Source organism: Thunnus albacares, chromosome 14 (genome assembly GCF_914725855.1).
Source record: "Thunnus albacares chromosome 14, fThuAlb1.1, whole genome shotgun sequence".
NCBI classification, from domain to species: Eukaryota; Metazoa; Chordata; class Actinopteri; order Scombriformes; family Scombridae; genus Thunnus; species Thunnus albacares.
In genome coordinates, this window is record NC_058119.1 from 22,914,157 (window position 1) to 22,939,669 (window position 25,513).

A 25,513-nucleotide genomic window follows, 5' to 3' on the forward strand; every position below is an offset into this window, starting at 1 on the left:
AAATATGTTAATGTTGATAGATGGAAGAGAGGAGAGAAAACAATTAAGGTGGAAAAAAAATCCTCCCTTCAGACCGTTATTTCCTACAGATCTGAGTGCATCATTGCTCTTGCAGTATGTTTACCAAATGACAAAAGTTAGGCTATGATAAACTTTGTCTTTTCAAATGGATTCTTCTGCATTTATCCATTCTGAGTAGCAAATTATTCTTCTTGATGCAGTTATTAGAATGCCAGTATTTCTAAAAGGTCATTGAATCAATGGACTTCAATTATACAGAGCTGATTCTGCAGGCTACACGTAGCTCTCCGTTTGTTTAAAGTGTTCTTTTATATACTTGCAGTGTTTTGAAATATTAAACGCGGAGCTCAGTGTTGTCAATTTGTTCATTTGTTTGTTTAGTTGTTTAGTTTGATCAAACCATGCTTTTTACTGGATCAAGCTTATGATTCCGAATCATGGTTTATTACAGGAGGTATCCCACTATAATATTTTAATGGACACCTGCCAATCAATCAGAAACAAGCATTTTTCATGTACATTGAATAGGCCAACACACAAAAAAATGCAATACATAGCAACTTGGCTTTACAACATCCTTCAACGTGTCTGTCTCCTGATATGGAGAGACTGAGACATGGAGACAGAGAGAAGCTGAGATTTGGATGTGACACGTTTCTGGACTCACTATATTCTCAGCGGGATATTGATGTTGACCTAAGAGAGGAGGGCAAAGCGAGTGTATGTGAGAAAGAAAGAGAGGGGGGTCGAGTGTATGAGAGAATGTGTGTGTGTGAGAGACGAGCAAGATATATGTGTAGACAACGACAGAAAAGTGAGAGAGACGCGCGCGCGCACACACACACACACACACACACACACACAGCACAGAGAGACAGAGGAGGAGGAGGAGGGCGAGCTGATTCTTATGTGTGTGAGTGTGTATGTGTGTGAGGGAAGGAAGGAAGAAGGAGAGACCTGCTCACTCTTCCACACACACTCTCTCTTTCTCTCTTGCGCTTGCACGGAGCGAGAGGGGGAACGGGAAGGGAAGAATGAGGAAGAAGTCCGCTGTGCTGCGCGCCTCGTCCCAACAAATGCGGGTTTGCTGATGAAGCGCCGCTCCGGTCATCCGATCATACAGGTCGCTCAGGTCGCGCTGCATGGAAACGAGGAGTAGGCAACAGCAAAAAAACAACAGCAACAAATAAAAAACTGTCAGTGCATGGGAATCCGGACTCCTCTCCCCTCCTTTTGTGCGTCTCGGTCGCCTTGGCTGGCGTATAAGAGCTCCCTGCGTCTCCATTACCATTCCCCACTGCTGGCTTACCTCTACTACTACTACTACTCCTACTCCTTGTACTGCTGCTATTACTAGTAGTGCGGCTTTTAATACTGACCGGTCCGGGTTGTGGACACTCTCTGGATAGAAAGGTAGGACCTTCTGCAGTTTTCTGGGTACGTTTTCAGCGAGGATAATTATGTTAATGATGATGAATGCTGGGGGTCTTTACCTCTATTTCGCGGCACTGTCTGGTGAAAGCAAGTTTTTTTGTTTTTTGTTTTTTTTAGAAGAAGGGTGGTGGAGTGATTAGGATGGAAAGGGGACAGAGTCGCCCCGATTGGAGACTTGAAAGCACCATGCGTCGGAGGGGTTTGGATGCGATGTGGAGACGATGTTTCCTCACCTCATCCTCCCCCACCACGCGTTCCACACTGCGCTTTTCCTCCTCTGTGATATGGAAATTTGTAGAGAGATGACCGCTGGTTCTGAAATCACTGGGTGCGGTGGAAGGTGTTTGTCATTTGCTTTTCATTAAAATGAGCAACCGGTATAGACTCCAGAGGCTGCTTCCTTTCGCTTCAGGGGCTGTTTTTTTTTTTTTTCTTTTTTAGCCCTTCACTCCCACCCTCCTTCCCTACGCTCCTCTCCCTTCCCCTCATGTTTAAGTCCGATCGCCTGCCTCGCTTTTTTGTGTAGGAATAATAATTACGGATGCAGAGCACGTCCAGATAACCACGCTTGCACCTTTTTATAGGCTTTCAATGTGGAAGTTGGGTGACAAACATGCGCAGTCCAGGCTAAATTTCCCCCCCTAGAGATGGTAATCCTTGCAGAGGATGAACGGTCCAGTCGCTTGAAGCGCATTGAGAGCCATTTGCGCAATTCTGCAGGGTCCCCCATTCATTGCGCCAAACCAGAGCAGCCTCTGGATGCTCTTGGGGCTGCTGGAGTGCCTTTGCACATCAGTGCAGAGCAGGCTGGGGAAAAATCTGAGCTCGGACCCCGTAGTTGAGTTTGAATGGGTTTATTTTAGCGTTGTCTCTGAATTAGACATAACTGGATCAGTTGGATTTTTAGTCTTAAATCAGATCATAAAGGCTTATTTTACTCTCTGACTGATGTGTTTGGAAACTGTTATGAAAGAGAAATGACACAATGGAGCCTCACTCATCAGTTAACTGTTCCTGTAAACCTGGCACATATATGACATTAGAGGAAGCAGCAGACAGCGGATTTTCATTCTCCTGATGTGACACTACAAACGGTTCGTCTTGTGACGAGCTGCTCGGCACATCAGGCAGGTACCATCAAGGCTTTCCAGGCAATTCTTTTCCGGCTGACTTCAGTCGGGGCTTTATGGGCATGACACAGAGGAGCTGTAGCTCATCCACTGTGAATAATATGAAGAATTTATTCATGACAATGAAAAACTGAATCCCAACCAAGTCTTTACCGCTGTATTTACATTGATCAGTGATGTTGGTTTTTGATGAAATATAAGATCCTTTGGTGAAAACAGCCTCAGAATGTAACGGTTTTTTCTATTAATCACTGATCCTTTTCCTTTTATAAAGGGCCTTTATCGGTTTGATACCTCTAACAGCAGTGTAATACAAAGATAAGCTATATGTCAGCCTGAAAAGGTGAGATATGGCATTTTAGATGGGTTTACAACTCAGCTTTGAGAGCATCTGACGGCAGATTCAGGCCACCTCTCAGTGGGTCTGCATCGACCAGTGATTAGGCCTGTTCTCAACCCAGTTGAGGGGAGAATAAACCACACACACACACACACACACACACACACACACACACACACAAAGCTTTCTCCAGACATGAAGCTGCTACAGTGTAATAACTGCTGGGTCACTATGTTGTAAATAAGTCAGTGGTAAATGGCTGAGAAGAGCTTCATCCTGGCTGGAAGAAGCAGATTTAGCAAACCATTACTGTAATGGTAAGTGATGAAAATGGAATGTAAGGGGAATATATTCTTATGGCTATCAACATACTACAAAAATATACATTTTTAAGTAAGGTTGTCCAATGGCAAATTTTAGTTTTTGTTATTTTTTGTAATATTGTCAAAAATTTGTTTTTTCATCATTAAGTTGAGATCGCTGCCAAGCTTTTGTAGGTCAGTTTTGGGTTCTTTTGTTCTGGCTCTATTATCTTGTAAAAGATTATTGGGATTTTCATTTTGGTGAGGAATTCAATTTAATGCAAAATGCCGATCAGTTTGTGTCCACGTTACTCACAGTTTATTCATAAATGCAATTAAAAGATGGCATTTATTTCACACATATAATACAACTGGACAACACTGTGGTGTCCCAAATATAAAGCCAAAAAGAAATTTATAACAAGATCAGTTTAAACAGATTTTTTGTGTTCCCATGCAACCCAGTCTCATGGTTGTTCATGAAATAGTCAGGGAAATTAATCTATCAATCATCTGTTGTTCTTTTTTAAAAAAAAAAAATTAAAAAAAAACTATAACATCTACATTACTTAACATTTAATCACAATATTTATCCTTGTTTTTATTTTATTTTTTTAATTTTATCAGTCTGCATCAGTCCAGTGGGCGGACCCAAGGACCTGCGGCCTGGAAGTATTTTCCTCACTGTCACTGTGGTTTTTCTTTAAATGATATCTTTAACATTGTGCATTGTTAAAGATACATTAGCATTGTGTTGTTGACGGATTTGGAGCATTCGACTCCTGTTTTGGCTAAAATATCTGAAATAAGTCAACATCTTTACTTTTTCTTACATAGATCATCTCAGTGCAGTGTTACTAGTTCAGCTGTACTAGATATTCGATATATTTGATATATTATGACCCACCCTACTTTGCAAACCGGAAGAACTACAACTGTGGTGCTGATTTGTATCAAGCTGCATGGCACGGCTCTAGAGAATTGTAGTTTTTAAGAGATAGTAGCGTTTTTATAGAATTGGGAGTTGCAAATACTGAACTGAGAGTACACTGGGGAGTTTAAGGGGATGGTAAACACATTTGTGTAATCAGATTTTAAATATCTAATTGTTAAATGGATGCAAATTCATTTTGACCATATTTTACCCGTATTTGACAGCATCCCCCATTGTTGACTATATTGACATGATAGCTGAGGTCAAGAGCTCTCTATAACAGTTGGTCCTATGTCTGTAGCTCTTTTTGTTGCCTAATTATAAGCCCTCAAAGATGCACCGAGGTCAAGGTTCAAAGGTCAGTATTTCAAAGTAGGAGCCATGTATAATCTTCATACTGACATATGTTACTCTCCAGGCCGAGACCTTTCCAACAATATATTTGGTTTAGCTCTACGACAAAGTTTTAAATTTCCAATTTCATGGACACAAGCCATCCCAGGCCTAGTTTCAGAGAGCACTTTGAAGGCCTAATATATAAAATTAAGCTTTTTCTTTGTTTTTTCTTCTTTAGTGGCCAAAATGAGTCTCCTTCAGAGATGCTGACAATCTAGGGCATTACTGCAGGCTTGGAGGAAGGCCTGAAGTGCTTGGGTTAGGGTTAAGATTAGGGTTAGGGATGAAAAGACCAACCCATTCTCATTCCCAGGTCGTTAAATACAGAGTCAACCCTGGAGATTTTTTGTATCATTATGATTCTTTGGTTTTGGGATTTTGTCAGCATGACATAGCCCATTCAATCACAATCAGAATCTGTTTTATTAGCCAATACAAGCATACAAAGAATGTGTCTTGGCATTTGCTCCCAAAACACTCAATACAGAAGAATAAAAATAGACAAAAGTAAGGCAGTAATAATAATAAAAATGAAATAAAGAAATAAAATTAAATTGAAATTTTAAAATCTATTTACAGAGTGGAATAGTAATAGTTTTGAAATTAAATATTGAGTGTACAAAGGAAATATGGAGTGTGCTATGGACAAAGAAATGAGGTATATGAAATATACGAAGGTGACAAGAGCAAAAATTAAACATGACGTGCAAAATAGTTAAATTATGTAACAGTGGAGGATGAATGGATGCACAATCTAAAATCCAGTTTGATGAAATATATGAAAGTGACAAGTGCAGGGGTTAAATGAGGGATGTGAAATGTAAAGTCCAGTTTTACAACCTCATCTTCATCCTGTTTTTATATGGTCATCGTACAAGGTTTGATGCACACACACACACACACAAACATTGAAGTGCTTTGTTGGATGACATATCTCAATATTAACTGAAGTAGACTATGTCTTAAGAAAGATGATTTCATAATAAATATCCTCAGCCTCATAGCCTCATATTCTTGGAAACATAAAATTAAATGAGCAACTTCAAAATTTACAATCACAGGCTATAAAATGCCTTTTCTTAACAGAGATAGTGGTGTTTGCATACGGGTTGCGGTCAACCAGCAGAAATTTGAAATGGAACGGAGCCCACTGATGGCAGGCGACCCAAACCAGTAGTCGAACGTAATAATGCACCTCTGTAGCCTTCCACTATCAACAACTGACAAAAAAACTTAACTTTGTGTTTTTGTATTGAAATGTTAAAGATGTCATTAAAAGAAAACTTTAACACAGTGACAGTGAGGAAAATACTTCCAGGCAGCAGGTCCTCCGGTCTGCCCACCGCACTGATGCAAACTGATAAAAATTAAAATAAAGAAATAAAAACAAGGATAAAATGTTGTGATTAAATGTTGAACAATGTAGTGGTTATGGTTAAAAAAAAAGATATTCCAAATGAAATACATTTGATTGAAAGTTGTGTTGAGTGTCACGAAAAAAATTGAAAATTTGTGTCCATGTACACGAATCTATACATTAAATTTCGTGGCTATTTCACAAACTGCCATGAGACTGGTTTGTCCCACGCACCAAAATTTGTTCTGTTTCTGCAAGAGTACCCTGTTCACTGTAGTTTACAGTAAACAGACGTCTCTCATGGCAAGGACAGGTGGGAGAATGCTTCTGCTAACGGAAAGTAGAGTGAAAAAAGCAGCTGATTTATACTGCAGATTAGCCAGCAGATTTGAAGAAAACAAAAACAGCAGCAAAAAAGTAACAACAAATTGATAAGAAAATTGAATATTTGTTCTACAAAAGGCATTTTAATTGTCCGTTTTCACCAACCACCACCATTTTTTTAATATTTAAAGTATGTCCAGATAAATTCCCATAATATTTCCATAATATACCTTAAGTATATAGTTTAAAGTAAGTATAGTATATATTTTAGTGCACTGCAGTCATGGCAGTTATGCTGATAGGTGGTATTGTTACCTTCATCAATTCAGTAGATATTGTAATAAGCTAAAAGCTAGCCATCCATGTCAAACTCAGAGGAAGAGTTCATCTATTAGAAATCAATATGCCGATTCACTGCAAACTCACCATTCATCATAGGTCAATTGCAGTTATGCTGATGTGACTGCTCTGCCAATTGTAAGTCCTAAGGTCTAATACGTGGGCGTACCGCTGTGTTACAAGGCAGGCCAACTGATGTATTACAGATGATGTAATAACACAAACAAGATTCCAGCAAACCGGACTGACTTGCCTGTACTCCACTTTGTTTCTTCAGCAATATGTGAAGTACAGGCAAGTCAATACAATATATTATACACAGAATTGGTGATGAATTGGTTAACGGCAGCCAAAATAAATATATATATTAGCAGGGATGGCCACAGTGTGAGACAAACCACAAACTCTGTCACACTGACACATAATGTCAGCTTTGTTAGAAAAAGTTTTATGTGTATCACAGCAACACAACTAAATCATTGTCATGTTAATTTCAGTAAGAGCGTTGTAAACAAATGAGCCGGTCACTTGGAAGACTGTCAGCCTTTATTGGCCAGCACACTGAATTTGATGATGTGCACTAAAGGCTCAGATTTGGTGTCAGAAATTCTTTATTGGAAAAAACAAAACAAACAAACAAAAAAACACAACAGGAGGGCACTGTTCTACTAGGGTTAGGGTTAGGATGGGTTAAGGTTAGCAAAGCAGATCTTCAGTCTGTAAGTGTTGTGTGTTTATCTTTGATTAATAGAGCCAGACAGCGCTATAACTTCACCTCCTTGATAGAGAGGAGCAGTGTTTACAGGAAATATGGGCTAAACAGCAGCAGTGGAGTAATACTTCTAAAATGAGACACCGGCTGCCAGTTGTCTCCAACATGGCTTCAGTAGTTTACAGTTATTATATATATGTATATACATATAGTACATGGGGAAGTATAAACATATGCATATGTATTTTTATATAATATAAAACGTTCCTGCTGTGTCCTTGCAGTCAGTGGTTGGTAAGGTTGTACAGAATAGGCACAACCCCCCACAAGTAATAGGCTCAGTGATAAAATATGGATGAATCCCAAACAAGGTTACACTCGAAGCATCGAGTACTGTAGCATAGTACAGCATAGTGTGCTTAATAGCATGTGTAATATAGTTTTCAAGTCAAATCAATTTAATTATTTATTTAATTTAATTTATATAATGTATACATAAGTTTGTCTCAGAGAAACTTACAATCTGTACAATTTATACTTTATACTAGTTTATAATTTACACTCCTTTCATTTTTAAATCCTTGATTTTGATAAGGAAAAATGACACACACACACACACACACACACACTCACCCAAAGTGCATTACAGCTTAATGTTTGTTGTTAGATAAAAAGGCTGATACAAGCTGTAAAGACAATATTATCAACAATATTGTCATCTAATGAAGTTGATACAGTAAATGTGTTAGCAAACATTATATCAGTATCCATTTAGCTTCATTTGGAGTCGTATTTCTGGACATATAACAGATTTAAGTCCAATATTCACTTTTGTTTTAGCTCTGATTTGGTCTCCACTTTCACTTCCACTTTCCTGAGGACAATATGGGCTCCACTATGTTCACCACATACTAACTTTGTCTATGCGCCGTTTGGTGCTGGTTTTCAGAGCTGTCTGCTATGGCTGAAAACAGGGTTGATGACAGCAGTGAGAACAAACCAAAACAGCAAAGTCACAATCTGTAAAACCAAAACAATGAGCTGAATGACACTAAAGACTCCTTAAAGATGAGGGAACATGCCAGGTAATCATTTTCTGTGGGCTCATTACCACAAGCAACACCTGAAATGACACATAGTCATTTGACTCATATCATAGTAGTATTGTTTTGTGCAGCTTTAAGTTTAGATATGTTGTTTTTTTTCATGAGATTGAGCAAAAGTCAGCCAAAAAAACATGATTTTTCTGTGAGGCTTTGACAGTTTGACTTACTTTGGCTAAGTAATATGTTGTTGCTTAATGCTAAAAAATAACTAGCTAGGAAAGGGGTCAAACTCTTTCCAAATCCATATCATAGCAGATATCTCTACCCGTGTGTCGTTCACACCGGTTATACCACCCATCCACAGAAGGAGGGTATATATAAGCGGCAGATTTGAAGATGACTGTGTGCCTTTATTTGTTCTTATCCCATGAATGAATGGAGTGCTGAAGATAAGGGCAGTGATCTATGTGACTTTTAAGCTTTTTTTTTTTTTTTTTTTGTGGTCTACTTCTGTCAGTTTCCCAAAGCTCATCATTGCTCTGGGCATGTTCGTGTCCCTTGTCACATCCCGGATAGACAGAGAGCTGGACAGATAATGTCGATGGATAGACAGACAGCAGGAAACAGTCCTGTGTATTAAAGTGCAGCCTGATCATTTCATCCTCTCCAAGAGTAATAATATGACAAGACATCTTGGCTCGAGGATTAGCTGCCAGGGAGCTCCAGGCTAAAACAGCTCAACATCACTGCACTGTAATGATGGTAAATGTTGACCATTAATCTTCAGTTGTTTGCAGGGACCAGCGTGGAGAGCAGGACAAAATATGCGTGCACACACACACACATATACACACAATGGAATAACCTTTCGCTTTTATTTAAATAGGATAGGTGAGAGTATGTTAGGTTACCTCTCTCTTTCCTATTTCATACTCTTTCTTTCCATCTGTCTCTCATTCTCTTTTCCTCTGTTTCCTATATTATATCCCTCTCCTCCAATCTCTCTTTCTCTTTACATCCTCCCCTTTACCCTTTTCTATTTAGTTTTGCATTTTTGTCTTTATCTCTCTTTCACTCACTGCTTTAAATTTTTTATCATCGCCTCTCACCCTGTTGCGAGGAAAATGCATTTTTGACAGGCGGCTCCTGAGAGCAGAGGGTGAGGTATTGCTTTGTGTTCTCCTGCAACACAAATTCATTGCTACGCTCATGGTCAGCATCTACTCATCTCCAGGATTATTATCCCACTGCATCACTTGTAATAATTGCAAATTTCCTGCGTGATGAACAGAATGTGGTGCTATGTCTTATGCACTCTCATGTCTTTCTCCTTCTCTCTTTCCTCTGTTGCCTGTTGGTCTAATCATCTGCCTTCTTGGCACCCTTGGGTGCTGCCTTCAGAAGCTCCCGAGAAATGACAGTATTGGGGCAGAGAGGGAACAGCTTGCCTCAATTCAGCACATGGTTTTGGTTTTCCTCATAACTTTATGTATTGTGCTTTTGTTTTTGCCTCTGGGGAGGAGGATTCAGTGGTGCAGTTTGTGAGTGTGTGATTCAGCTTTTTTCTAAGGCTGGGTTTGCGTGTCTTATGCTGTGTTCCTCTTGGATTTGAGCCAAGTTTTTGGGGTCATAACACTAGGGAAAATCATGGAGAGATGTTATGAAACCTGATATTTCAATTACAGAATCAAAAATAGATGCCACTGTTCAGTGACTAAACCTCTTTAGTGTTAACAGTAGACACATAAACACATAAACACACACAAGTTTGGCGCTGGTACCTGCCGGGGCATCACTTTTTTACTCCTTTCCCTCCTTTATCAAAAAGCCAGTAATGATCCTTTTTCAGAGAGAGAACAAATGCAGTCAGTCATTCCCAGAGGATATATTTTGCAGACAGACAACAAAACGGAACCGTAAACAGAACAGGTAATTGTCTTAAGTCATCTGAAGTGTAATCGCCTGATTAAGTGTAAAGCAAGCAGGATCGTGTAAACAAGGTTTATCAGGGATTTGTGTTCGTGAGGATGAATTTTAAGCGAGCCAGTGAGCAGAAACAGATCAAGAAATAGAATCTACAGCACAACACTGGGATAGTGAATGAATGGGGCTTCATTTCAGGTACTGTGTTGATATCAGTACCTGCTTTAGTTATATTTTAACCATTTGCATCGTGGTAAAAACTAGGAGATGCAACAGCATGCAGATTGGAAATGAAGAGGGTTCGTATCTGGTGGATTGCTGGTATAAATTCCCAAACCAAATGGAAAATAACTGAAATACTTACCCAACTAATGCAATGAATGATTATTTTTATAAATCTGCCAATTATTTTCTCAATTAATCAACTATGAATATGTTCTATAAATTAACATTAATATTAAATGTCTTTGACCAACAGTCCAAACCCCCAAAATATTTAATTTACAATAACGTAAGCCCAAGAAAAGCAGCCAATTCTCCCACATTAAATGTTTAACATTTGTGCTTGAAAAATTACTCAAAGAGTAATTTGATTATCAAAATAGTTTGTGATTCATTTTATTTTTTATTGGCTAATTCTTTAATTGACTATTCGTTCTACTTACTCATTAGCCATGTCTCCATTTGTTTGTGCAAAGACCGGCACCTCCTAGGTATGAGAGAAAGGACATTATCATGTCAAATCATCCATCCGTCCATCCATTTTCTCCTCCCATTTATCCTGTTGAGACCTGGTTACATGCCAATTTTAAAAAGCTACCAATAAAATTAATCAACCGCTTGATTATGGTTTGATAGTTACAGAGGAATAATTGATATAATTAGCAATAAAGGCTGTGAGTTGTAATTAAAAAGGATTTTCCATGATTTTGTATAAATTTTGGTCTGCTAATGCACCTCATGAGAGGGAGAGGGAGATATATCTGCACAGTACCTAGTTCACCATCATACACATTAAATAACATTATACAAATTGTACGGATTAAGCAACCAAGATATAACATATTAATTAGTGAGCATTAGAAGTGCTGGTAGGCAGATTTTTTTCCCCTTTGGGCAGAGCCAGGCTAGCTGTTTCCCCTTGTTTCCATTCTTTGTGCAAAGCTAAAATATTTAAAGCACAGACATGAGAGTGGTATCAACTAACTCTTGGCAAGAAAGCAGATTTTCCCAAAATGTCAAACTATCCCTGGCAAGACTTGTCTTTAGACTTTTTCATTCACATGAAATATATCCATAGTCATGCAGCAAATTCACAGTATGAAATATATTGAAGGTTGCCTCCTGTGGTGAAAAAATGGCATTGAGACCTGCAGTCTGAAAACATCGTTCCATTCTAATATTGTAGATGTCAAGTGCTGAAACCAATACCCAGTGCAACAAAACCGACGTGGGGCTCAGTATTTATTTATTTGTTTTCATATCATCCGCTGCGTGACAGAGCTGACACACCAAAAGAACCTTTGCAAAGCACAAGCTATAAATTGGCAGTTTTCCCTTCTGCAGTGAATCCATTAGACTCCAACTGGTGACATGTCTCTTTTAATGGCTGCTTCCTTTTAATTAGGTTTTCTGGTGGGGGGGTTGGCTCAGGAGGTAGAGTGGGTTGTCCACTAATCGGAAGATTTTATTCCTGGCTCCTCCAGTCCACATGTTGAAGTGTCCTTGGGTAAGATACTGAACCCCAAATTGCTCCCAATGGCTGTGCCAGCACCCTGCGTGGTAGCTTGCCACCATCGGTGTATGAGTGTGTGTGTGAATGGGTGAATGTGGCTTGTAATGTAAAAGCTCTTTGAGTGGTCCAAAGACTAATAAAGGTGCTATATGAGTGCATTTACCATTTAGATATAAAGACATGTAGTCATGCAGGTGACGTCATGAGCAGGGTGGGGTCACGGCAAGAATGTCAGTTTGAGGGGTTGCACTATAGAGTCATCTTTACATTTTATTACCTCTGACAGACAAGTTGGGGGAGGACAACATTATCACATTGCTAATGATACAACAGTACAGTCTCTATATCCTAAGATTACTGAAACCAAGGGTATCACCTTGAGCATGGTTTAGAGAAGCTTTAAAAAACAAACTGATCTGTGTAGAGAACAGCTGGCATAGAGAGCATGCTCTTTAGCCATCGGCCTGTTGGAAAAATGGCATCCTTAAGTGAAAACAACCAAATCCCAAAGCACACTGAATTATTGATCACTTGGAAATGCCACACAAAGCCTTATGTGACCACACAAGTAGGCTGGAGAAGCCAAGGAGAACTGCTGGATCACATTAGCAAGGAGGAAAATGTTTGGTTATGAGCTTACTGAATTGAAGTTTAATTAAGTAGATGTGTAATGTTGTTTGGAATTGATTTTCTTAACATCTGAGGAGAAAGCTCTCACGCCACAGCTGAGCCCACTCAGTACACATCAGCACAGCAGACAAACTGAACACTCGTCACACTTGGTTTATTTAACCCAAATATTTAAATGTGGACTAATTATGCATTACACAGTCAGTGATTTATGCAGCAAGTTGCTGTCAACAACACTGGGCAGGGCACACACACTTTGTACAGTATGAATAATGTCTTAAATGAACATTCAGACATTGATTACATCCCCAGTGGAAATGGATTCTGTGCTGTTCATTTAGCTTTAAATAGTGTCAGGGCCCTACGGCTTTCAAGCGACACTACATGGAATGTGAGAGAAAATGTGATTCATATTGTTGATACTGTGGTAGAAAGAGAAGCAGGAAAGCACTGATGTAACTATTGATGTTTGGTAAATTCTGCTGTGCATGCATGTAAGAGTGTGAACGGTTAATTATCGGGAAATGGATGTTCGCATGCAGGAATGTGGAAGAAGCTTGTTTGAGGAGAGTTCAAAGCTGATCTTTGTTTGCTGGTCTTGGTTCTTGTCATCGATCCTTGATCAAAAGGAGTAGTAGTTGTGTTTGTGTACAGAAGTGCTTCCTCTAAATGTGCTTTTAAAAGTTTGTTCCTGTGTCAGCGGTCTATCCAGATGTGAGGATGAGCAATAAAGGGGGGGACCAACATCATTTGTGTTAGATATGGAATGTGAAACATGTTTCAGAAAAAGGTGGGTGGAAGATCCAATAAGATTATAGTTGGTTCACTACTGTTCCCATAAGCCTTTACTGGCTTTACAAAGTAAACCACACTGAATAAAAAAGACCCTTCTCTCCATTGCTCTGAGGCTTACAGTTTCAACTGCATAGAAAACACAGAGGCAACACATTCAAAATCTGTCTGGACACTCTGTTTGTCAGTTAGTGTTGCAGCACTCAAAGGGGTATTTGCATTTTTCTTTTTATCACTACAACCTCAGGAGAGGATGTGTGTGTCTGTCTTAGAAAGTAGTTGTAATAAAATATTGAATGACCCACATCCCTTTCCTTTCGTCTGCTTCCTTTCTCCTCACATACAGTAGAACACCTATAGCTACATGTGCTTTTAAAAATGCTGAAAATCTTTAAGGCATTGAATGGTCAGGCTCACCATTACAACACGATGAGGAAATGTTAATGAACATATCTGCTTTTCTTTTCTTTTTACTGTAAAGCATTTTGTAATCGTGCTTAGAAAACAGCAATATAAATGAAATGTATTTTTATGATCATCCTCATACATGGAGCAAAGAGTATTAATCACACAAAAAAATACCAGTAGTCTATACATGGTCTAGTCTCATAACCATACAAATTATATATGGCTAGATTATTCTCCCCATGGAAAATGACCCAACAACGTCCAATTAGCTTGTTATATATGGTAACTGCACTGAATATGTGTTAGTCGTTTCATTGAAACTGATTCACTGCAAATTGTTTTTTTCTACATTACATTTTTCTTGTGTTTGTGTGGGCGTTGTTACATGGAAACCAGATAACTGATTTGTGGTCACAGTGTGATATTGTGGTTTCTCTGATAATGCCTATTTAAGGCATAACTCACCCTAACCAGACTTAAACACGGTTAAAACACAGTTACCAGTGATTGTTTTGTGGTTGATAGTGTAAAAGTAGGCCAATATAGACAATTTGACATGCAATCAAGTGTTCTAGAGATGCCGCTAGTTTATATTGGAGAAAATAAAAAAATCCCTGGTTAGTGTGTTAATCCAGTTACAGGATGTAGAAACAATAAAGGTAACACTGGTCCAATGTGTTACAGCAGATCTGAAATGAATACTTGTGAGGCCCGTAATGTTATTTTTCTCAAGACTCAAGACTGTGAGAGGTTGATTAAAGTCTGTGGTAATTTTAGAGGCCATTGTATGCGTGTTGCTTCTATTGTGCTACACTGCTTGTAAATTCAAAATTTTTCCTGCAGCTTTCGTTATCTTACCAGCCAGCTTTAGAATACAAAAAAAAATACCTCCCCATGATGGGCAACTGGCTACAAAACTGATTACAGTAACCTAATTTATAAGCCAACGTTGTTGACAGAAGTCAACAAGACTGTTATCAGAGAAAGCCACTCCTGGCCGGGTAACATGAGGTGCAGCGGGGTATTATTGCTACAGGAATGTGCCTGAGAGATTTCAGAGGCTGCTCTGTGGAAATCTATAGTGTTGAGCACTGGAGCTGAAGTTTATCTTTGGTGTGGTTGTTTGAACTTGCTGCCCCTAAACAGCTAAGCAAACATCTCACCTGGAACATACATTTTTATTTTTGTGGTCTGTTTTTAGGGTTCTTCATTCTTTCGAGTGAACGGGGCTGTTAATTATGGGTTTCTTTTTTGTAGTATATGTTGTTGCTTAGTGAGAAACCACACTGCTCATAAGAACTGCAGACAGATGCATATTTGACCATCAGTATTTACTGGAAGTTAAACAATAAACCACTGTTGACATTCACTTAGCTTCTAAACTAATTTGTCATAAAAAAAAATTTTAAAAATCATGTTATCTGCTACATTTTCATTTCAAATGTTACATTTACAAACAATTATTTAGACATTGGTTGCACTGAAGTATGTTTTTTTGTATCCATTATAAGATATTAAAACATTATTGTACAGTATACCATATTGGGAAGGAAGCACTCTGTGTAAGATAAACCCAAATCATCTGCAGTATCAGTTTCAGGTGTTGTCAAAAATTTTTTTTTTGGCCGGCTTCTACTTTCTTCCTCTTTTTACTTGTTCGTTTAGAGTCTGTTAAAAGTTCCCTTTCATATAAACAACATTCATCAAGTCTGTGAAAGTCTTATTTGAACTCTTTTCTCCTCTCTTCTCTCTAAAGGTTCAACACCTTCATTAATCGTCACCTCACAGTACCGGTCCAGACATCAACATGGGCCGCTGGGATCACTCCTCCCCCCTGTCCCCTGCTCTGAGGATAGCAGTCGTCATGGTGATTCTCCTCCTCAAGCTCCATCCCTCATTGGCCGGCGCACCCCCTGAGACAGGCTTGGGTGGCTCGGTTTCGGCAGTGTCCACCAATAAAAGTGAATGCAGCAAGGCTGAGGCGTGCTCAAAGGGGGTGATGTTACCCATTTGGGAACCCCAAAATCCGTCATTTGGTGACAAGGTTGCCCGGGCCACGGTTTACTTTGTTGCCCTGGTCTACATGTTCCTGGGTGTGTCAATTATCGCCGACCGTTTCATGGCATCAATAGAGGTCATCACGTCACAGGAAAAAGAGATCACTATCAAGAAACCCAACGGGGAAACCACCACCACAACTGTCCGGATCTGGAACGAGACCGTGTCCAACCTCACCCTCATGGCTCTGGGCTCTTCGGCTCCCGAGATCCTGCTGTCCGTCATAGAGGTCATCGGTCATGGGTTTGACGCTGGCACACTAGGCCCCTCCACCATTGTTGGCTCTGCAGCTTTCAACATGTTTGTCATCATTGGGCTTTGCGTCTACGTCGTGCCCGACGGCGAGACCAGGAAGGTCAAGCATCTCCGCGTCTTCTTCGTCACGGCCACCTGGAGTATCTTTGCCTACATTTGGCTCTACCTGATCCTGTGTGTGATCTCACCTGGCGTTGTGCAGGTGTGGGAGGGGCTGCTCACTTTCCTCTTCTTTCCCATCTGTGTGGTGTTTGCCTGGATAGCTGACCGCCGCCTGCTCTTCTACAAGTATGTGTACAAGCGTTACCGGACTGGAAAGCAGCGTGGCATGATCATCGAGACTGAGGGCGACCGTCCACTTCCTTCTAAGGTATACTCAGATATATCTCTCAGCTGCTGGAATAGTAGTCAGATTAATTGTCCACACAATGATAAAAGTTTCTTACGACACCAATAGACTTCAAAGACCGTTCTTATTTGTAAAGCATAATTCTAGTTCATTTCAACTTGACTTTATAGTTTTGGTCATCATTCCTATCAGTAATAATAACATTGTATTCACAAGGTTATTCCTGGGATCCAGGAATGCCATAACAGAAACACAAATCACACAGGTTTTAAACAAACCCCCAGGTTAGCCAAACGTATATATGGAAGAGAAAGTGAAGGTTAACAGTTGAATTCTTCCATCAGTTTACAGAACATCCTCCTTGTTCAGTTTCGACCCACCGTTTTTGACATACTTTTGCAAGCCCAGGTGTCCTGTGCCATGACGGATTGTTATCACTATTACAGGTTTGCCCGCTTTCTGTTTTACTTCCAAATGAAGTGGTTTAGATAATCTGGCTTACTTTGGACTTGTTTACAAGTCAACATCTGACCGCTCATTTCGGGCCGTATCAGACTTCTTTGTTGCAATGCTGTCATGTCCTCACATCTGAACAATTCATTGGTTTATACAGTTTTTATAACTAATAGAAATGATGTCCAAAAGTAAACTGAACTCTATATATCTACTCAAACCAGTAACAATAAATACAGACATATGAGAGAAGAGTTGCATGCGCTTCTTTTGATTCATTCCTGCATCACTTAAAATCACTGATATCCCCCCCATTACCTCTACTACCGATACCGAACTACTACTAATTTTCATTATCACACATCCAGTTATTATATACAGCAATAACAAGGATTCTAATTCCTTTTCTATTTAAATACAGCTGAATCACATAAACATTTTGAGATGTTTACGTGAAAATCAGGTATTTTGTTTAGTATGCATTTGTTCATCAAAATGCTACCCTTTCTAATCACCACCAGAAATTACTCCATGATGATGATGATGATGATGATGACGATAACATTAGAGGTGATATAAATGACTGTTATTTCTCAAGCACGTCTCATCCAAGTGTGGAATTCTTATATGCATTTCAGAAGCTAAAATTCCTTCATTAATGTCTTGCAAAGAATCTAAAAGCCATGCTGGGAGCTTTCTCTTTTACAAAGGCATATCAGTCAGAGAATAGCGGACCAGTAGAAATTAATTAAATTGTCCTCATCCAAACATGTGGTGGAAAAAACAAAGGAGCAGATAAGGCGCTCGATGTAGGCGGAAGTGGGTTCATGAGTAATGTGTATCTGAAACAATTATCTCTATTACTGAATGGAGTTCTGCCAATATAAACTCATGCCACAAAGCATATTACTGCAAACACACACAAATACCTTATAAGTATTGTCACTTTTTAATTTCCTGTTTTGACTACTATCTGAGGCTTTGTGTAATATCCTATTCAGTACATTGCACATATCTAATTAATCTTTCAGTATTGTGGCGTAGGTACATTGATTCACCACTCAGTTAATTAATTTAGTCTCTCGATGTCTCAAAATTTGAAATTACTTGTTATTATTTCTTTGATGAGATTATTAAGATTTGGTGCTCCATTAGTACATGAGGAGCACTTTCATTTCAACTTCTGGCTAAAAGAAATCACTGACTCACATCCAACAGTGCACCAGAGCGGAAAGCATAATAATTTAGAAGTTGTAAATTGCCATCTTGCCTAAAGAGGTGAAATACATTTCATTAATGAAACCGTACTCAAAGGAAAACAGGATTTCAATGAACAACAGAACTACGTCTTTTCTCTGAGAGCTGCAAAATAATGTAATTTTCAAAAACTGATGATTAACATATAGCAGATGTGAACATCTGCTCAAAGTCACAAGTACAATAAACATTAATGTGGGTTGTTTGGGAAATTTGCAAAGAAAATATCTGGTCAAAAGAGTCGACTCTTGACCTAAACTGAGCTGAATCCTCTCAAGCCATAAAGAAATGTCCCCATTTATATGAAGTAATTACTTGAAACTGATCACAGTTTATAACTTAGTCTCAAAACAAAAAATATTGGATTGAGGAGCGCTATGGGAAACTCTAACAAAGACAGGGAATGCACTTTTAATTAGGATAGGACTGACATCGCAAAAACTATTGCTCCAAAGCCTCAAATCAGCGATACTTATTAAATTGTTGTCTTTTCTGTTATAAGGTGGACATTGAGATGGATGGGAAGATGCTGAACTCTCATGGTGTTGACTTCCTGGACGGTCCGCTGGGTTTGGATCTTGATGAGAAGGACCTGGATGAGGAGGAGACCCGGAGAGACATGGCCAAGATCCTGAAGGAGCTCAAACAGAAACACCCTGACAAGGAGGTGGGTAACAACATCAAAAGAACTTACTGTAAAGTGCAAATGCAGTGTGACATGAAAAATGTACTGTCACTGCTGTTGTTCCTGTCAGGGTTATTTTCTCAGAGTTCTCTTGTATAGGAAATGAAAAGATAAAATAACAAGCGACGGATAGATGCACTCTCTATTTGCCTTTGTTATCACAGTGATTATGATGATGAATACAGCTAACGTTTCATCACAGCCACTCAGATAAATGTAATAATGGTAAAATTGCAAAGGAAACTGAGCTCTCATTAACTTAATAAATAAATAAAAAGATAAACCCTGATATTTAAGCTCTGACATTGGCAATTAATATTCTATATGCTTGCTGCCTGTCTGCCTGATCTTACTGAAAAACAAATTAGCTTGAGGGATCACTTGAAGTCACTTGGCATGACAAATATAGGAGTTTGTGTTTGTGTTACTGCTGCAGAGTCTTCTCCTGTTCAGTGTCCTTGAGCAAGACACTGAACCCTAAGTTGCAGCACCTTGCATGCTGGTGTGTGTGTGTGACTGAATAAGAGGCAAAAAGCGTACAGTGATTTATCCGTTTAGATAGAAAAGCACTATATAAGTGCAGTCCATATTACCTGTGTCTACATATACAGAACAGTTACAAGATATTGTATTTGTGTACGCAAGCGGATTGACAGGATGGTAGAGCTGTAATGGAAAGTATGTGTCCTCTGGTATATACAGTTTATGGTACTACATGTACACTGTATGTATTTTCCTTGTTTTGTTTACCTAACAACGTGTCTATCACTGCAGACTTCTGTATCTGATATATATATATATATATGCACTATAGCCATCAAAATGGCTTGATGAGGTGCTTTCTACCCAGTGCACCTCTTGGACAAAGTCTAATACTAAAAAGCATAATGGAAGCCGCAAGCATAAAGACAAGCTCCTGAAATGTCAAGGTTTTTATGCTCTTGCCCTTCTCGCTACATGGATTAACAATAATTAACATTATTCAGTCTGACATTAACTTTTTGTAAGCCGTTGACAGCGGGGAAATTAGTTAATTCAAATGTTAGCCAGTGAGCATCAAGTTTTTATGTATTCACCTCTCTTTAAAAATAATGAGATCATGGACATGTTTGATTTGTCAATGTTTATACGGAGTATATGTTACATATCACAAGCAGTAATTTAGAGCAGAGATTAAACTCTTGATCATAACTATTTGCTGGGAAAAAAACTGTTCTTCACTTCAATAATTTTCTAGTAGGAGGAGGGGGACCAGTGGGGTGAGGTAAAGAGGAATGGTGAAAAAAATCTTCAGATCCACCCAAGAATTCAATATGGTTATCAAGGACACCTAAACAAGATGGATGCTTGCTGTCATGTCGACTAGAATATAGATCCTCATGTTGAAGGAGGACTTCTCTACTTATGAGATTTCCAAGCTGCTCTTCTTTCATTCTGCACACCAAGTACAGCTCTATAAGACCTCACAAAAGCCTTCGATAATCTGATGCATATTCAGCAAAGTAACTAAATATTTGACTGTTTCTAATGTTGGATCACTATGACACATTAAATCTTATTTATCCAGACAAGTTTGATGATACTCAGCCAGGCAAGCTAAATGTTCAACGATGTTCTCTTATTTAAGTAGACAAGTTAATAAAGGAGATTTCTTTTCCCACAATAGAAGTTACTAAACCGGCATCTGGAGTCTTAATGTTTGGTGAATATTGGATACAGTGACATTTTAAGACAACTGCTACGTCAGCTAATCATGTTGGAGAATATGATTTTTTTTTTTTACTGATTATGTGTTTGTGTGCCTTTGTGTTTCTCTCACCAGGTGGAGCAACTTATTGAGCTTGCCAACTACCAGGTTCTGAGCCAGCAGCAGAAGAGCCGTGCTTTCTACCGCTGCCAGGCCACCCGGTTGATGACAGGTGCTGGCAACATCCTGAAGAAACATGCAGCCGATCAGGCAAGAAAGGCTGTCAGCATGCATGAAGTTCGCTCTGATGCTGGTGATAACGACCCTATCTCTAAGATCTTTTTTGAGCCCGGTTCCTACCAGTGCCTTGAGAACTGTGGCACAGTGGCGGTGAATGTGGTGAGGCGTGGCGGCGACCTGGGCAAGACGATTTCTGTGGAGTACCGGACAGAAGACGGCACGGCCAACGCTGGTTCGGACTACGAGTTCACAGAAGGCGTGGTGGTGTTCAAGCCCAGCGAGACGATGAAGGAGATCCGTGTTGGGATCATTGACGATGACATCTTTGAGGAGGATGAAAACTTCCTGATTCACCTTTCCAATGTGAAGGTGTTGACGTCAGAAGGAGAGGAACCTGAGGAAGGCGAGTCAGCTAATCACGTGGACTCAGTGGCCTGTCTCGGCTTACCCTCTACAGCAACCGTTACCATCTTTGATGACGACCATGCCGGTATCTTTACGTTTGAGGAGCCTGTATGCCATGTGAGTGAGAGCGTTGGCATTATGGAGGTGAAGGTGCTGAGAACGTCGGGGGCTCGTGGCGTGGTCATGCTGCCGTACAAGACCGTGGAGGGAACAGCACGAGGCAACGGAGAGGACTTTGAAGACACTCATGGTATCCTGGAATTTCAGAACGATGAGATCTTGTGAGTAACTTAAACTTATTCTGTAAATGTATATTAGCTTCACTGTCATTACGGGCATGTTTTTCATGAATATTTTCCAGTGTGATGTTGCAAATGTTATTGCTCATGATGTGAGAAAGTGAGGGTGTGAGTGTGATCACGATGAGCGGCGAGGTGGACTGCTCATAGGTGGACTCGACGAAACCAACAATCCCCCCACCCCTTGATACTTTTTTACCTTGTCTCTATTTTCTATGTTGACTCATTTGTTCTCTTCTTTTATCTTCATCAGTCTGTTCATTCATCTTTGCTTTGGATTCTGTTGTGCTGCTGTTTTAGTCTTCCGTGGGTTTTATAGATTTCTACAACCTGTATCGCTGTACAGTCAGCACAATAGGTTCAGCTTGTGAGTTGCAAGAGCCAAGATGTTGGGTAAACTGGGTTATTTGTTGGACAGTTGATGGTTTGAATATAAAGTAGAGGGGATGTCAGGACAGGGGAATTGAATGAGAACTATTGCAGTTTCCTTAAGCAAGGTCCTTAAGAGAAAACCAGAAAGAGCTGATTGCTGGCAAATAGTACAAGAATTCAATAAGGAGCGGGGGCTGAGGAGGAACATTTATCTAGTCAATTTAATTTGGGTGCACAGAGGCCTTTTTTTAAAATGACATTTGCCCTTTTAGGTGTCTTTACCCTGTGTGAGAACATCCTAGAGCAACCACTCATGCAGCCAGCGAGAGGCTGTTTTGTTGTCTTTCCTGTGTGAAAAGAACTTGAAACTCCACTGAGGATTCCTGCTGTGAAATGCCGTGGCCACAGTTCAAAGCTCTTCTTAGACAACCCCAAAGGCCTTATTATCTGATGGTGACTTATGGTGAGACCATGATTGCTATTTGACCACATTTCAGGGAACCTTTTACCACAGTGGTGACAGTCAGCTGCTGTACTCTTCATCTTGGCCCACTAACAGTGTGGGGAATTAGCCCCAGCTATCAGCCAAATACTGACCACTTTGGCTCAAAACCAAACAGAATTTACAAGTCCTCTTTTGTTCTTTAAAACTGTGAAAACTATTACAGAAAATATGTACATACCAAAGTTACAGAATCAAAGTGATTTTCATGCCTTGCCAGTACTACAGAAATGATAGTAACTGGTTCTAAATAGCAGCGTTAGGTAAATGCTGATGTTGTAATTAGAATATATTCTTGTATGCTGAATTGTCTCAACTGTGTTGGTTATTGATTTAAGCTTATTAACAGTAGACTCCAGTCTCATAGTATCATTATAGTGCACACAGGCTCTCTTATAAATGCATTTCTAAATGCATCCTTCAGTACAAATATTCTTTTCTTACAGGTTCATGTTGGCAATATCACTATGTAATTGATTCATAGCCACTGTTAATATCAGTTGTGGTACATTATCTTTCTGTTAGATAACAGTTTCACCAGATATGTTTTCCTTGCGACTGGTTTTGATATGGATCTTGTGCTTTCATTAAGCACCGTCAAATGGAATGCCTGTGTTGAAGTGCTCATTTGGTCGTGTGCTGTTACCATGCAACTGTTGAAAAGCTGTTTTCAGCGTTGCTCTTGTTGCAATGTTTTTAACCTGTTTTGACATGGACACATGCACACCAGTATATGCACACATTATAAATGAACACACACGCACACTCTTCATGTGCTTCATGCTCTCACAATGAGAGGTGAAATTGCTGTTTTCCACAAAACACCTCAACAGGGTGGAGTACTGTGTTTTTTTTTCACAAAATGATTGTTTTCTGTAATATGCACACTAAGGTGGGCTACTGGTCTCTCTCCCACTCTCTTTATCTCACACACATATACACACATGGCAGGGTGGGCATGTTCACAATGTCACCACAAATTACTGTTAACAGTAAAGCCTTCTCCTGGTGGCCTATAGGGCTGTTGGGCTTGTAGCTTTACTGTGAATACAATAAACTTCACAGCTTTCAGCAAATGGCTGTTTTACTGTTTAGGCCACATGCTAGTTTATGGGAGTTGTCAGCAGGCTTGGAGAACGCCTTGGGCCATTTGGACCAATCAATTATCACAGAGTATTGGTTAAATGATTATGTTTTAAACCCCAGTTTGACCATCTATACCAGTCCTGACCCACTGACCTTCTTACTCACCCTGTCGCACCATGGTAACTTGAATGATGTCAAGAACCGATATTGGACTGGCTAGAGTATATTTATGGACTTAATTATTGGACTCAACCGGACAGGTCCTTGGACTTCACAATATTGAATTTACTACATTACTTTGGGGTTTCTTTGTCTCCTTAAAGAGCTTGGGTTGGGTTGAGAACTACTGCTTTGTCTGTAAAGCTAATTAAATATTGGATGGGATTTGAGTCTATAGAAATAAACTAGACTTGACTTGTTTTGGGAAGGAGATGTGGAGCTCTGTCTGTTTTTAGCTGGCAGGCTTTAGTTGTTAGTTGCAGTAGTTTGTCTTAGAAACCAAAAGTTTCCTTACAGTGCTTGTTTGAGATGGGAGAAGGGCTGTGATGACATGAAACAAAGTGTTCCGTCATGATGAATGTATGGGAGAGATGCTGTCTTAGTAACAGCAGTCTAAAACTCCCTTACTCTGTCTCACTCTGTTGTTTTTGGTCAGATTTGAAGCAGATGTCGGCAGGGCTAGTGTCTTCAGCCTGTAGCAGACTGCATAGTTTCCATAGCTTATAGCTCTCACAGCCAGGGCTAAGTGGGTTTTAATAACACTTTGTCCGAATCAAATGATGGACTGTCCTTCCGGCTATCATGGTTACCGTGTGTGTATGCTTGTGTGTGTTTCTTAGGAAAAAGACCCAGTGGTGGAGCAAAGTGACTGTAAATTATAGTACTAGTGCATTTCTTCCATGAGAGGCCACAAATTCACAAGTTTGATTCCCACATAATGTGTCCATCCCTCTAACTGCCTCTCTAAATCCTTTCTGGTGATTTTTTTTATGTTGGTAGCCATAATATAAATTGCCTAATGGCTGATATTAAAGGATAATTGGCGTATTTTTACGTGTTTTAGTGTTGTAACTGCTGACTAACATCATATTTTATTTTATTTTCTTGTAAAAGAAATCCTTTTAAAACCAAACCTAGGAGACAAAAAGCAAACAGGGACCTAGTGATAAAGATAATGTGAATTTTAGTTGTTTCTTAAAAATGTTGCTGATCAGACTCCTAAGTATCAGATGTCGGAGTGCATTTGAAAGCACCAGCAATGACAACTTTCAAAACCCTATTGTCCCTTCTGTATTTGCAACTGCATTAGGCTACCACACATAATTAAATAACTGACTAAAGAAAACAAAGCATGTTTCAAGACTCTACAACTCGACTTTCATGAAATTACCTGGAACCTTTGGATTTGTGGAAGGTAAAAGATAAACCAAACAGACCTTATAATTTAAAACTGATTTCAGTTTATGGGAAAACAGGCAAAACTATAAGTGTGGTTCTTTAAATCACACATTAAGCTACTACATTTAATTTAGCCTAAATTTAGCATTTGTTTAGTTGATCACATTAGGAGGTCAAGACAAGTCTTGGGAAATCTGGGGAATTTAACAAGGAAGTTAGCTGAGTCGCTTGTTAGCCTCTAGCTATATTTGAAAGGTTCTGCTAACTTGCTAGAGTCCTTTTTATGTGTTTATCTTTAATCTTGTAATGTGTAAATGATACATATTGGTTTCCCAGCTTTAGAGGCATACAATAGGTACAGAAAATGCTGGGCTGTGCTTTGTCTTGTGGGTTAAGTTTCACACTTTTAATGTGATGTGAGTTAAAAATGGCTGCTGTGGAAAAAAGACATAAACTTTGTTGAGTTGTTGATGCAAACTTCAAAGACAGTAAACAAACATATTACAATAAGGACAGATACACAGTAAGGAAGAGTCACTGAATAAACTGCCGCATGCCATAGCATTTATAGCCTAAAGTAATTTGCAGCACTTGTCCAGAAATGGGCTTTTTTCTCTTTATTATATAATATGCATTCCCATAGA

The 25,513-nt window shown here is 39.4% G+C and overlaps 1 protein-coding gene across 1 annotated transcript in view; it reads left to right on the top strand.

Moving 5' to 3' along the window:
- The first annotated feature begins 1,029 nt into the window (after positions 1-1,029).
- The window catches only part of slc8a1b (solute carrier family 8 member 1b), a 149,130-nt gene continuing 124,646 nt past the window's right edge, over positions 1,030-25,513 (top strand). Inside the window, exons 1-4 of the mRNA XM_044373418.1 lie at positions 1,030-1,434; positions 15,580-16,506; positions 18,698-18,862; positions 20,703-21,493. Coding sequence (XP_044229353.1) covers positions 15,631-16,506; positions 18,698-18,862; positions 20,703-21,493 — 1,832 coding nt within the window. The 5' untranslated portion in view covers positions 1,030-1,434; positions 15,580-15,630. The remainder of the gene's footprint in view (positions 1,435-15,579; positions 16,507-18,697; positions 18,863-20,702; positions 21,494-25,513) is intronic.